Here is a 14,913-nt window from a genome sequence, read left to right as displayed (position 1 = left end):
AGGCCCTGGTTGGTGGAGCTCTCTTTCAGTGGTATCTTGAAGGCCCTGGTTGGTGGAGCTCTCTTTCAGTGGTATCTTGAAGGCCCTGGTTGGTGGAGCTCTCTTTCAGTGGTACCTTGAAGGTCCTGGTTGGTGGAGCTCTCTTTCAGTGGTATCCTGAAGGCCCTGGTCATTCTCTTCATAGCATCTTGAATGTCATCGGCCGGTTGATTGCTGTTTCCATGCTTTGATACATTATCCTTCTGGCTGCCTCAAGTGCCTGGGATTGGTTGGGTAAATGACAGCAGTGTCTGACTATTCGCCCACTCTGCAGTGCCGTGAGCGGTCATTGGTTGCTTCTGGTCTTACGCTGCAGAGTATGATATTTGCAGTAGACTTGCCTTTGCACTGACCCTCCATCTTGTCTTCTTCCAGGTCATGGTGAGGCTCCGGGTCGGTATCGGGAGGCCACAGGGCAGGACCTCCGTTGAGCGCCACGTCTTGGAGGTCTTCTCCAGCTCCGAGAGGGAGGTCCTGCCTCGGGCGTTGGAGCAAGGAGTGGAGCTTCTTCTGCAGCACATCCGGAGAAGAGACCCTTCAGCTTTGTGTGAAGGCCCCACCAGAGCAGACACCCAGCGCCCTCGGACCCCTTCCAGCTGAGATACAGACCTCGTGTCATTCCGTGGAGGTGGAAGGAAGACACACACGGCAGTCACACGGCAGACACACGGAAGACACACGACAGACACCCAGCGCCCTCGGACCCCTTCCAGCTGAGATACAGACCTCGTGTCATTCCGTGGAGGTGGAAGGAAGGGGCACACAGTTGTCACACAGCAGTCACACGGCAGTCACATGGCAGTCACATGGCAGTCACACGGCAGACACACGGCAGTCACATGGCAGACACACGGCAGTCACACGGCAGTCACACAGCAGACACGCCAGACACTTGGCAGACACGGCAGTCACACGGAAGACACACGGCAGTCACACGGCAGACACACAGCAGACACACGGCAGACACACGGCAGACACACGGCAGACACACGGCAGTTACACGGCAGACACACGGCTGACACATGGCTGACACACGGCAGTCACACGGCAGACACACGGCAGACACCCGGTGCCCTCTGACTTCTTCCAGCTGAGATACAGACCTCGTGTCATTCCGTGGAGGTGGAAGGAAGACACACATGGCAGACACACAGCAGTCACATGGCAGGCCCACGGCAGACGCACGGCAGTCACACGGCAGTCACACCGCAGTCACACGGCAGACACACGGCAGTCACACGGCAGACACACGGCTGACACACGGCAGTCACAAGGCAGACACACGGCAGACACCCAGTGCCCTCGGACTTCTTCCAGTTGAGATACAGACCTCGTGTCATTCCGTGGAGGTGGAAGGAAGACACACACGGCAGACACACAGCAGTCACATGGCAGGCCCACGGCAGGCACACGACAGACTCACGGCAGGCACACGCAGACACACGGCAGACACACGGCAGTCACACGGCAGTCACACGGCAGACACACAGCAGGCACACGGCAGGCACACGGCAGGCACATGGCTGGCACACGGCAGTCACACGGCAGACACACGGCAGACACACGGCAGACACACGGCAGTCACACAGCAGACACGCGGCTGACACACGGCAGACACACGGCTGACACACGGCTGACACACGGCAGATTCAGGGCAGGCACGCGGCAGACACACGGCAGGCACACGGCTGACACACGGCAGACTCAGGGCAGACACACGGCAGACACCAAGTGCCCTCGGACTTCTTCCAGCTGAGATACAGACCTCGTGTCATTCCGTGGAGGTGGAAGGAAGGGGCACACAGTTGTCCCACAGCAGTTACACGGCAGTCACACGGCAGACACACGGCAGACACATGGGAGTCACATGGCAGTCATGGCATTAGAAGGGCTGATCGCCTCATCTCAACACGCTCCTCAGCTTCCGCTGTGCCACATCCGTCCGGCAGATGGAGCGATATTCTGAGAACGTAAAATAACATGATGGAGACTGATGACACCGATATTTAGGCCCCGCCCCTGAGGCCACAACCCTGGCGGTGCCCAAGCCCAGGCCCCGCTCTCTGCCCCATTGACTCTTCCCTCGAGATCCAGGAGCGACCAGAAGTGGGCACAGCTGGGCAGGTCTGATGCACTCACCAAGGAGAACCGGAAGTACAAGGAGGAGTTGTGTTTCCTCCAGTGGGGGAACTTCAATACTTTAAGTTTATTCGGATGAACATCAAGCTTCCACTAAATGGTCCGAGGCGCTAAGGAGTTAAATCTATAACCTTTAATGGCAAACATTTACCCAGGAGGGCTGGGAGAAAGTATAGGCTGACCTCTGTAGCAGCACCACACCTGTATGAGAGGGGGTGTCACCCAGTGAAAGGGCAGCAGGTTCAGCACGATTGTTCACAAGGAACTCTTTTCATTCAAAAGTTACTCCTTTTTTACACGTTCTTACTATCTTGCAGCGATTTAAGTGTAGCTAGCAATTGATACAGTCAATATGTTCAAAAAAATATATAAAGTTAATTTTAAGTTCCATTTAGTCTATGACTTTAAAAAGAAACATAAGACTGGAGAGAAAGCAGCCCAACAGAAATTCTCATTCAAGACTTACTTCAGCCAAAGCGAGTGCGCTCTATTTGCAGCTACAAATTATGGTAATAAAAACTATACATTCATAACTTCATCTGTGTATTGACACTATTTACATATTTATGGGGATGTATGACGTTATAACGCATGCATTTACAACGCATGGCATCACAACGCAACTTTTACATCGCAGATGCCATTACAACGCATGGCATTACAACGCAGGGGCTATTACAACGTAAGTATAGGTAAGTATATAATTTAAATTACACATGTAAATAATTCTAAATTAATTAATTTAATTTAATTTAATTAATTTAATATAAATTTAATTTTACTTTATTTTTACCCTGTACCCTTTTACCCAAAAACCCATAACTGACCCTGAACCCTAAAAATATCCCTTTACCCAAAAACTGAAAACTGACCCTGAACCCTAAAAATACCCCTTTACCCAAAAACCCAAAACTGACCCTGAACCCTAAAAATGCCCCTTTACCCAAAAACTGAAAACTGACCCTGAACCCTAAAAATACCCCTTTACCCAAAAACTGAAAACTGACCCTGAACCCTAAAAATACCCCTTTACCCAAAAACTGAAAACTGACCCTGAACCCTAAAAATACCCCTTTATCCAAAAACTGAAAACTGACCCTGAACCCTAAAAATACCCCTTTACCCAAAAACTGAAAACTGACCCTGAACCCTAAAAATACCCCTTTACCCAAAAACTGAAAACTGACCCTGAACCCTAAAAATACCCCTTTACCCAAAAACTGAAAACTGACCATGAACCCTAAAAATACCCCTTTACCAAAAAACCCAAAACTGACCCTTAACCAAAAAATACCCCAAAAAAAAAACATTAAATAATTTAAATATAATTATATACTTACCAATACTTACGTTGTAATGGTATGCGTTGTAATAGCACCTGCGTTGTAAATACCTGCGTTGTAAATACCTGCGTTGTAATGGTTTTTGCGTTGTAAAAGTTTCGTTGTAATGGTAGTGCGTTGTAAAAGTTGCGATGTAATGGTTGTTTCCCATTTATGGAGAGGAAAAAACATGTGACTTATGCAACCCCAGTGGAGTGACCATAACCAAACAGTGAATAAAGCTAAAGTGACGGTTTTAGAACAGAGGGTTGGTTATTGGAGTTAAAAGGATGTCCTTTAACCCCTTCGATGCTGATGAAACTTCGCCACGCATGCAAGGGGTGAAGGTTTCAGAATAAATCTTAGGGTCCTGGAGTGTGCTCTAGTGTTCTTCGGACTATCCTTTGGCAATTGTTGACGACGTTTCGACCCTCCATCGTTATCGGGGTCTCTTCAGAAGAGAGATTCTGGGGACCAAGGCACTTCAATGTATGCCAGAAGGGGCAGTATTATTTCGTCTTAAAAACATCAATAATGGGTTCAGCCTGCGGTAAACTTCCAAGGAACAGACAGCCCTCGATAGGTATCGTATGATAACCAGGTAAAGAAGGCACTCTAGTTGGAATAATTAAACTTGCTTCGGTATGTATTACGGAAGTATAATGGGTATTCGACTTAGCCCAATACAATTGGATCTGGAAAAGTATTCCACAGTTCCGATATCTAATTCTGGAGCTGGGGCCCAATGACGTTCAGTACGTCTCACGAGAGTGTAATGCTCAGCAGAGTCCGCTGTAGGCCTCTCTGGAAGATGTGGTTATTATTTCAATAACACCGTCCATCCATGTAGCTGGGGTCTGCGTAGCTACAAGGGTCCCAGCACTTGAAGTAATAAACAAGACAAACACCTCTGTGCATCGACCTATGTCTTCAGTTTCGTCGCACATAAATCCCGTAAAATTGATAACCTGCGAGGATCGCTGTGCTCGTACTATCGAGTCTTCAAAGAAAACAGGTAATCAGCTGTGCACTTTAGAAGGAAATTATGGACAGTTTAGATGGGAAGAGTGGAAGAACTCTTTGACATGAAAACCATGGAAGACTCTTCATTGGAAAACCCCTCAGTCTCAGCGTCCATTCTACTCCAAGATACAGGTGCCTCCTGATGGAAGGAAACACCTCATGAAGATTCTGTAAAAACTCTTCAATCGATAGTTTTGAAAGCCAGACCTTGCTAGATGTAGGCGATGGGGCCTGTTGGACTTGGCCCTTTTCCTCCAAAACCTTTCGCTTTTCGCCCCCCTAACTTGAGATGTCTCCCCCTTGGTGAAGGTTACCGAATAGGCCATGGGTGGTGTGAGACGCCATGTTAATGTTAAATGCAATGCAATGGTGTGTACATTCATTTTCCCCCATTGTAAACATTTACCCTGATGGAATGCTGTATTTAAAATGGCTGCCATGGCTGTGCGTTGTGCCACCTGACTGTAGGAGGGTAGCAGTCTAGTTGTTAGGTACCCAGCCACCCCTGCATTTGGAGGGAAAGCCTGGCATCCAGGGTCTCTACTCCTCCCCCTGAGCCAGTTAGAACTAGTTTGCCTGTCTGAGGTGGGTTAGCGGTCTAGTTGTCTGGTACCCAGCAATCCCAGCATTTGGAGGGACCTTCTAGAAGCTTCCAGCCTTTCTGGTATAGGGAGAGCAGTAGAGTTGTCATGTGCAGAGACAGAGCTGGGACAGGAATGTGAGGGGACCTGCTGCAGGGGATACCGCCACTTGGGCCTGGGCCCTGCACCCATCCAGAACCCCCCCCCCCCCACTGTCCCCAGGGCTTGTGAAGCCCACTTCAGGAGTTCAGGCTGCCATGTGGGAGGAGGGCTACGCTGCAGTGGGGATGGTGAAAGCCTACCGCCTACCCATACAGCCAGTGTCTAGTGAGGCAATGGTCACCGACAGAGGGTCGTTGGGAAAGGGTGGGATTGGTAAGGGTCAGTGCTCAGCACACACTTCTAATTCAGAACAGCAACAGTTTGTTGCTGGGAGGGTCTTCGGAACAACCCACTTCCGAATGTTGTCTACATTATCACAGACACCTCACTCATGGGGTGGGGTTCACAGATCAACCGCATTGCCATAAGTTGTATCTGAACGCTGCAACAGCTGGTCTGTCACATTAACTACCTGGAGCTCTTGGCAATCCGCAGAGTACCCAGAGCATCTAATTTGAGGCTAAAAATTTGTAACTAAAGGTTCGAGGCATATGAGCTGTAGATCGTATACTTGTGCATAGATCACCATCTGGTGTTGGGCTCGGATGTTTGCACTGTTTTTGTCTTGGAAGAAGTCTTTGTAGTCACGAGGTAGGTGACTCCTCCTTAGGACGAAAGTGCGCATGGGCATCGACTCCATCAACAGATCGTTTTTTTTTCCGCCATCGGGTTCGGATATGATTTGCTGTGCTCCGGGTCGGTGTCGTTTTCGAACCCCCTTCGACGCGCAATCCCTCACCACTCAACGGTATTCTCTCGATCACGTTTCTTTTTTGAAGCGCATCTTCAGTAAATATAAAATCCTCGACCTCGATCTTCGACGCGGGCCTTTGTGCCTCTCTGTGCCGACCATGCCAGCAGTCAATAGAAAGGACTCCTTTCAAAAAATGCCCCGGGTGTGCTGCTAAGTTCCCACACACGGACTTACACGAATGAGGTTTGTAATGTCTGCCTCTCCCCGGAGCACAAAGACAAGAACTGCGAGGCCTGTTCATCTTTCAGGTCAAAGAAAACCATCTGTGACCATCAGGCCCGACGTCGCAGAAACAGCTCGATTCCGGACATCTTCGAAGCAGATTCAAATCTCCATCCGAAGCAACAAGCTGATGAAGGAGACATCTCCGTCTCCGAAGCCGATGACTCTGACACCTAAGATGAGACAGTCACCCCAGCTCAGCGGTCTGTGAGTACTGAAACCCATCTCCCAACTAAAACACACCTAAGGCTTCGGTAACACCTTCACCCTTGGGCTCAGATCGACACCAGCAACACATTTCAGATGCCCCACCCTCAGGCCCGAACCAAAAGAAAAGCCTTCTGGCTCAGGCTCTAGCCAAAACTCCTTTCCGATGCCGAAAAACCATCTTCTGCACCAAAGCCCAAAACCAAAGAGGTGCCACTCCCTTCTTCGTTGGCACCGAAAACAGCCTTGACGCCGAAGCCCTCGGCGTCGAAACAAACAAGGGACAAGCAGCCGGAGCCGGAAAAATCTTCGGAGCCGATAAAGGTCTCGGAGCCATAAACTCCTGCGCCAAAAGCTAAGGACTCCAAGACCCCACAGATAGCCTCAGAGACAAGGTCTAAACAACATTCTGATCCTAAGTCTTTGGCACCGACAAAGGACATTCTAGCCACACAACAGCCCCTACCAGACTTTTCGGATCCAAAGCAAAAAATTCTACATTGACCCAGAAACTGGTAAAGTTGTCACCAAGCCTCCTAAAAAGAGAAAATTGGACACTTCTGAAGACCCTGAAATACCCATGAGGCGGAAGGAGATAGGCACTAATACTTCTCCACCTCTCTCTCCCTCTCCAGCTGATCCAAATCTGCTAATTGCTCCAGCACACTCCCCACAACATACATTGTCACTTCAACCACAGAATGATGAACATGATTATAGTGATGAGGGTGGGGATGGAGATCCAGATAGAGATGATGACGCACATCCCACACAATACAGATCCTTGGGATGATTACAGAACAGATCTCGACCCACACAATGACCCGGCCCTCTGTCCCTCTAGGCCAGAGGTCTTCAAACTTTTTTAGGTTGAGCCCCCCCCAGCTGAATTTATTTAGATGTCGGGCCCCCCCACCACTTGACAAAAAATTCTGGAACCTGGTATTCTACATAATCGACTGTCATCCGCATTTCCCAGTCCATATCTGGCTAATAATGTCACAGTAAGAGTGTTTAGAAAACTGCAGGTTTGCGAGTTGGTGTGGTGAAATGACAGAGGCTTACTACACAGTCCAAAACTACATTTTTCAAGATAAAATGTGTGCAAATTGTTACGGGTTCTCCACTTAATTCTTGCAAAGCCTCCTCAAAGAAACTTCTGTGGTCAATAAAATGAGTACCATTAAAAGACCATACTCTCCACTGAGTAGCACTGTCCAATGGCATTAAAAAAAACTATTTCAACTCTGGCCATCCTAAGAGGTGTGGCGCCAGGGCGACTGACGCTGGAATCTGGGAACCACGGTTCGATCCCCGGCTCCGGCGGCAGGTTAGCCCTGCACCATGTGACTCTGGGCAATAGCTCGCTTAATCTTCCCGACGGCCCCCCAGCGCCTAGAGACCCTTACGGGTGATTGTGCGCTTTACAAATGTGGACTTTACTTTAAGCAGCACTGGGTGTAAAATTTAAACTGCAGTCGGTGAGCAGTGAGCGAATTACGGCAGTGCTTCTGTATCCGATAACACATGAACGAAATAACCTGCAGAAAATCCTGGCACATTTTAAAAGCCCTTCTGGAAGGAGAATGCCATTTATATTCACAAAAGATTCTAATTTCAACTTTTTCTCAATCCATCTGCAGAAAAGTGCAAATAAGCATATGCTGGGGAAAATGGGTTTCTCATACTTATGCTTTTTCTACCTAAGCGCGCTATGGTGAGCCCAGGCGGTTCATATGTTACTGTAAGTGACAAAAAAACCACTGTTAAACACTTTGCAAAACAATAAATACATAAATACAAAAACACTCTGTTGTGTTATGTGTTAGTTGCTGACCTGTTGGTCTGAAAGCGCCGGGACACTCCTTCGGAGTATCTGAGCGCTATATAAAACCCCCCCATAACATAACATGGTGTGCGGTTTCTACAAGGAGCCCGAAAATCTCTCTACATTTTTTCATCTTACTGGTTACGCTGTTAGACAAGTATTTCAAGGACTCTGGAGAAGGGGACGCTATTTCCGTGGTGCCTTCACTACCTCTTCATTATTTTTATGCTGCCATTAGCCGGTGAATAATTTCGCAGATATCACGAGCCAAGAACAGGCGCGCAACGGGCTTCTCTCGACCCCCCCCCCTCCCCCACCCCTCCTGCGTCTCAGGGTGGCAGCCCGGGATGAGACAGCTTCAGCTTCGCAGACACACAGCCCCCTTCGAGTACTTCACAGTCCTTTTGCATGTTAATCAGGCGTTGATGGTTTTCACCCCTTCTTAGGGCCCCTGCAGCTCCACTCTGCCTCTCCGCCGTGGGAAACAATGAAAGGTGACATTTTATGGTGGAGAGCGCGCCCCCCCTGAGATGGCGTCGCGCCCCCCCAGTGGGGCGCGCCCCACAGTTTGAATAACTCTGCTCTAGGCCATCACCACCAGATGACAATATTGGGTTTGCACAACTAATTAATAGAGCTGTTCAATACCACGGGATACAGTTACACTCTGATCCTTTAGAGGAAGTCTTTTTATTGGAAACATTTGCACCCACACAAAAGTCTACGCACACCCTGCCAATGTTAAAAGGCATGCTAAAACATGCACCAGAAGTTTTTAAGGACCCCGTCAGAGCCAGGATTCTTAACACCAGGGTGGACAAAAAATATGAGGCAACTCGCAAGACCCGGTTTACATTAAGAGTCAGGTCCCTTTAGATTCTATTTTGGTGTCTAATGCACGCAGGAGAGCAAACTCACAAAGCACAGGCAACACCCCTCCTGATAAGGAATCCAAACTTATAGACCATCTGGAAAACATATCACGCCACAGGCTACAAATTATTGGCGGATTGCCAATGCCCAAGCTTTGTTGGCCAGATATAAAAGAGCTCACTATGGGCTTGCATGGGCCATTAATCTCGCTACCTGCCATTACCCTGCCTCACCTGACTCGCTGTGGACACGACTTGCACCGGGCCAACTCCAGCCGTGCTGTAGTCCTCCCGCCACCGCTCCTGACATCTGCTGCCACTCACTACAACTCCCTTGGGCCATTGCGGCAGGAGCCGCCACCGACAGCCCCCGCCCCCAGAGGTGCTACAAAAGCGCGCGATACCCACGTCGCGGGATGCCGGGCGAAGCCCGGGCAAAGGGCGGGCCGTCTTTGGCCGTCTGTGGACGGAAGAGAACGGGACGGGCCACCCCCCTTTCATTGCTCGAGGAGCCACCTACCGATTAAGCCACATCCCAAAAGGTAGTGTAGCTATTGGGATTTAAATCCCTTGTTGCAAGCACTGTAGTAAGAAGAAATTGGACAAACAGGAGGTCGCATTGCTGTTGTGATTAGGACTCTGCTGCTTTTCTTTATATTTACAATCTGAGACTTCCATTTGCAGAATGAGTAATCGGGGGAAACAAGTAAAAATACCAGCTGCACGATCGAATACCAAGCTGCAGGCAGTAGAATCCCAGCCCCTCCCCACTTTGACTGCAATTGACAAGATGCTGCAACAAACAATCGGTGTTGTGGCTACTGCCATTGAGAATACTGAGAGAAGGCTATCAATACCACCAACACTGTTCATTCAAAATCAGGGAGGTGATATCTCAACCACCATGACTGATGCTTTAGAGGCAAATTCATACTTGACAGCATCGTATGTAGATTTTCCCTGTAGCCAGATACCTATAGAGACTTCTATAGATGTCCAGGATTCTCCGATCATCTTGACCTCCCCCTCTCCTGTGATAACGCTGGATGCACGCAAACTACACCCCAGGAAAAATAAAGAAAACATTCCAAAAAAACTGGGCAAAAAATAATCTGGCAAATCACAACCTGGTGACCCGACTGCTAACCCATCGTTCCTGACACCAGGAATACCGTGCTGGGTCACCAACATGGTGGCCGACCTACAAGCATGCCTGGAGCGAACTATTGTCGCTCAACTTAAACCCTTGGTGTCGAAACTTGATAAACTTATCTCCACTGTAAACAGCAAGGGTGCAGTGACAATAGAGCCAGCCAAACCACCGGGAAGTGCTGTACCTTCTGTGGGTGACACCACCCTTAAAAATACCCTTCGAGGCGGGGTAGCCGGGGAAAAAAATCCCATTGCACAGACTAATAATGCAGGAGTTTCACTAAACATCCAGAAGCCGGCACACGCTCCACCTCATCCTCTGCCCAGTATCAATATCCACGACCAAGCCCATCGAGCAGCGGGAAATCTGACAATTGCCAGAGACAAAGCCACCCCAATGACTAATGAGGGCGAAAAGGGGGGTAAAACCAGCTCATCGGTGAAAAGGAACATAACACCAAGAGCTATTTCCTATCAGCTACCAACAATAAATCTACCCCCAGAAGCGCAACCGTACGTGGTAGCACTTGTAGGAGTCCCATCCCTAAGTGAGGGGAAAAGAGAAAAGGAGAATGAGTTAAAAAAACAAGTGCATTCAATGGCTTAGCGTAAATAGACCCTGCCATTAAATGTTTCAGGTGAAATACTGTCGGCTAGAAGAGTAGGCTGGATTGGGAGGGGACCAAAGACAGTAGTACATCTCTGCTGTAGAATATATCTGCGACGCCCCACTTTACAGACTAAACACCCAAATATGTCCATTACATCTTTCATACTTCTACCCTACTCCTAGTCTGGAACCGTCCCACCCCAAAAGAGCACATTATAACAGGGGTTGTCAGCTTCCATTGCATAGAATATCAAATGGGCGATTAACTAGGGAGGGTATGTCTTCGTGTAGCCCCCTTTTTCCGCTTCAACCACATTGGAATAGGTTCAGCATGCTGGAAGAGGTGGACTGACTCAGATCTAAGGGAAACCCCCCTCCACAAGATACTAATGAAATCCCTAGAAGGGCAGGGGTAACAGAGGAAAACAACCCATCATCCATTCTCAGGGAGGAGTTAATAACCCACTTTTCTTCTAGGGAGAAGACTAGTGATAAGGGGAACACGGAAGTAAATGACCCTGAAAAAATAGTAGAAGGAAGTCTAAAACTGGTCTCCTGGAACATAGCGGGGCTAAAAAATAAATTGCTTACTCCGGAGTGGGCCGTTTTTATGGCGACACATGACATCTGCCTGATGCAAGAGACCTGGGCATTGGAGGAGAGCACAAGCCCGACCTTTGCAACCTATGTTGTTCTGGCAGTGTCTACAGGCAAAGGTCGTCCATCGGGTGGGTTATCAATTTGGATAGGCTCTCATTTGGGTATCCAGGCAACTCAAATCCAAACAAATTCCTGGGATATCCAGTGTGTTTTGTTAAAACCTCCAAGTAAACCTCAAGTAGCTATAATAAACATCTACTCGAGGCCATCTAGGACGGGCAAGAATCGAATACAATTAAAACCCTTAATTCCTTTATCCTTGCGCTAGACCCCTCCATTGCAATAATTCTCGGCGGTGATTTTAATTGCCAATTTGAGCCGCTGGGTATCCTGGAGTTGGGTGAACAAGATGAAGTGGATGCACTGTGGCATATTCTCGAGCCTAATATCACTCCAGTCAGGGCATGGACCCCGTTAGCGCTACAAATAAAATCTCTCACCCTTACAACGTCCTTGCAGGCGTGCAATGGAAGAATGGACCCCGACCGCCCAGGCACAGCCACGTTTAATAGGGCAAACAAGGTTTCCATCATTGACTACGTTTTGGTGGAAGCGAAAAAATTAGGATAAGCTGAAGGAATTTAGGGTTGTGCAAAGGCATGATAGCGATCACAATGCCCTGGTTTTAACTTTTAAACCCGGGTCCTTTGGTCTAACAAACCCTGTCGCTAACCCTGACATGGAGCTCCCTCCATTTATGGTCTCTAATAAAAGAAGGAGGGTTAATGGCCTCACTTAGTAGAGTCACCCTCACAGCTTGCAAAAAGATATCAGCTCGCAATTCCCTTCATAACCCAGATGGGTGACTCGACTTCTGGGCAGCACGCAGTAGATATACATAGGCAGTTAGCAGTGGCGTTGGGGGAAGTGTTCCACCCTGTAAGTAGAAGTAAGCGGCGCGTTCCTAAGACGCACCTCTGGTTTGATGATGCCTGCAAGAAATTAAAAAAGGATCTCCTTGCGGCAATCAAATCCAAAGATAAAGCGAATATCAGGGCAATTAGACTGTCGTATAAAAAGTAGATCATCAGGGGTAAGAGAGAAGTGTGGCTCAATGGTTAGAGCGGCAGACCCTGATGCAGAGGTCTAGCCTGGGACCAGGGTTCAATTCCCCGCCTCGGCGGGTCTTGGGCTCAATATTCCACGGACCTGATAATTCTCGCCTCGGTGCCTATTCCAATCATGGAGTCCCACCCTGCAACTCTGGGCAATAGCTTGCTTAATCTCCACAACGGCCCCCACAACGCTAAGGATGCCTGGCCTCCACCTTGGGGGTGCCCAGGAGTGGACACCTCACAGGGAAAGCCAGGATGGGTTCCACAGCGGTATTCGTACAAGCGCCTTGAGACCCTTGCGGGTGAGTAGTGCGCTATACAAGTAGCAATTTACATTTACAGAGAGTGGGAGGAAGCCAGGTGGGAAGAACTGAGAGGTGCCCTCCTGGCAAAGGATTCCAAATTATTTTGGGCAATAGTAAGCTCTGGCGCGAGAGAGGGAGGAGAAACTCTCCTACCAAATATCACCCCCTCAGTTTGGTTGGCGCACTTTTCAGCGCTTTACATAAGTCCAGAGATTGGCACCCTTGAATATACAAACAGGGCCCGGGCACCAGTGTCAGATAGTGCCCCTGGGACTCCATTGGCCACAGACCTCCCGCACGAGTGTCGACTGCGGGGGGCCCTGGGCTTGGGCTACCAGATGGGCCAGCGGGACACTGGGGAGAGGACGGGCTCTGGAAACATTGAGAGCATCTCACTTAAGGAAGTGGAATCTGCGGTTGCTAGGCTGCTCCCAAATAAAGCCCCAGGTCTCAATAGGTTACCAGGCGACCTTTTCCGATCTCAGCCTAAAATCTGGGCACCATACCTTGTTGTATTGTTTAATGCGGTTCTCAGGGGTGCTAAGCTCCCGGACTCCTGGGCGGGTGCTGAAATCGTCCCCATTCTTAAAAAGGGATTCCCTTTAGTTGCATCGAACTACAGGCCGATTAGTCTCCTGGATACTACCCAGAAACTAAGGGGCCGGATCCTCCTGGATAGATTATTGGGATGGATGAAGGAGTTTGAAATATTAACCACCCTCCAGGCCGGTTTTAGATCTGGAATCTCGACCCTGGACCAAATTTTTAGGCTGCAGGTCCTCTTCTGGAAGACAGTAAAAGTAGAGGGTGGCAGCCTCTACCTTGTCTTCGTAGACCTGCGGGCCGCTTTCGACCTTGTGCCCAGGGAGAGTCTATGGAGGGTCTTGAAAGAACTTGGCCTCCCGCCCTATCCACTAGATGTCCTGAAGAGCTTCCATGCAGGGAACTACGCCCAGGTGAGGTGTGGGAAGAACGGAAAAGTATCAGCCCGTTTCCCCGTAACTAGAGGTGTACGACAGGGCTGTGCCCTGGCCCCCACGCTCTTTAGTCTCTACATCAATGGTTTGGTGGGGGAATTAGCTAATGTCAGGGATAGTGATGCCCCGTGGTTGGCCACAGGTCGGGTGCCCGCTCTGATGTTCGCAGACGATACTCTGTTGTTGTCGCGAACATCAGCGGGCATCCAGCGGGTTCTGGACGGGTTTGTTTCTTTTTGCGCCTCGAGGGGCCTGGAGATAAACTTGGAGAAGACCAAGTTCATGATCTTCGGTCCCCCGAGGCGCACCCGCCCGAGCCGCTGATACGGCATCACGTGCTATTAATGCCAGCGTTTTGCTACGCTGGCACGCTTGGCTCCGAATCCCCGGATTCAAACAGGAAGTGCAGTCTGCTATTCTTAATCATCCTTTTGACCAAGAGCATCTTTTTGGGCCCACGGTCGATACATCTTTAGAGAAGATGAAAAAGGATACGGAAAGTGCCAAGTCCATGGGGGCCTTGCAATGATCTTCCCCTAGAGGTTCATTTTGTCGCTCCTTTTACAGGACTGGCTCCTAAACTTTTGGCTCGGAGCACCCCTCTTCTTCCTATAAATATCCATAGGATACTTTCGTGGAGGGTACAGAGGCAACAGCGGTAAGGGAAGAGGTTGTGGCAACTCCCCTACCACCAAACAGTGACTTCCCTGCACTCCCCCCCTCCAATCATCCCACTCATGTCTGGAATTCTACTACAACAGACAAGTGGGTAAAACAACTTATGCAATATGGTTATTGCCTGGAACTCACCTCTACACCCCCAAATATACTTCCCAGACCATGTCCAATGTCCTCAGAACATCTGACTCTTCTAAAACAAGAGGTTCTCTCTCTGTTTCAAAAACATGCAATAGAACCAGTCCCCTTACCTCATCAAGGCACAGGGGTTTACTCCTTCTACTTTCTAATCCCAAAAAAGGACGGTTCTCTCAGGCCAATACTGGA

The 14,913-nt window shown here is 49.1% G+C and overlaps 1 protein-coding gene across 1 annotated transcript in view; it reads left to right on the top strand.

Annotated features, from left to right (window-relative positions):
- LOC144761174 (peptidyl-tRNA hydrolase-like) overlaps positions 1-1,544 on the top strand; it is a 34,879-nt gene extending 33,335 nt beyond the window's left edge. Inside the window, exon 4 of the mRNA XM_078646682.1 lies at positions 415-1,544. Coding sequence (XP_078502808.1) covers positions 415-639 — 225 coding nt within the window. The 3' untranslated portion in view covers positions 640-1,544. The remainder of the gene's footprint in view (positions 1-414) is intronic.
- The last annotated feature ends 13,369 nt before the right edge of the window (positions 1,545-14,913 follow it).

Source organism: Lissotriton helveticus, chromosome 5_2, assembly GCF_964261635.1.
Source record: "Lissotriton helveticus chromosome 5_2, aLisHel1.1, whole genome shotgun sequence".
NCBI lineage: Eukaryota > Metazoa > Chordata > Amphibia > Caudata > Salamandridae > Lissotriton > Lissotriton helveticus.
This window is presented reverse-complemented; position numbering and strand designations above follow the sequence as displayed.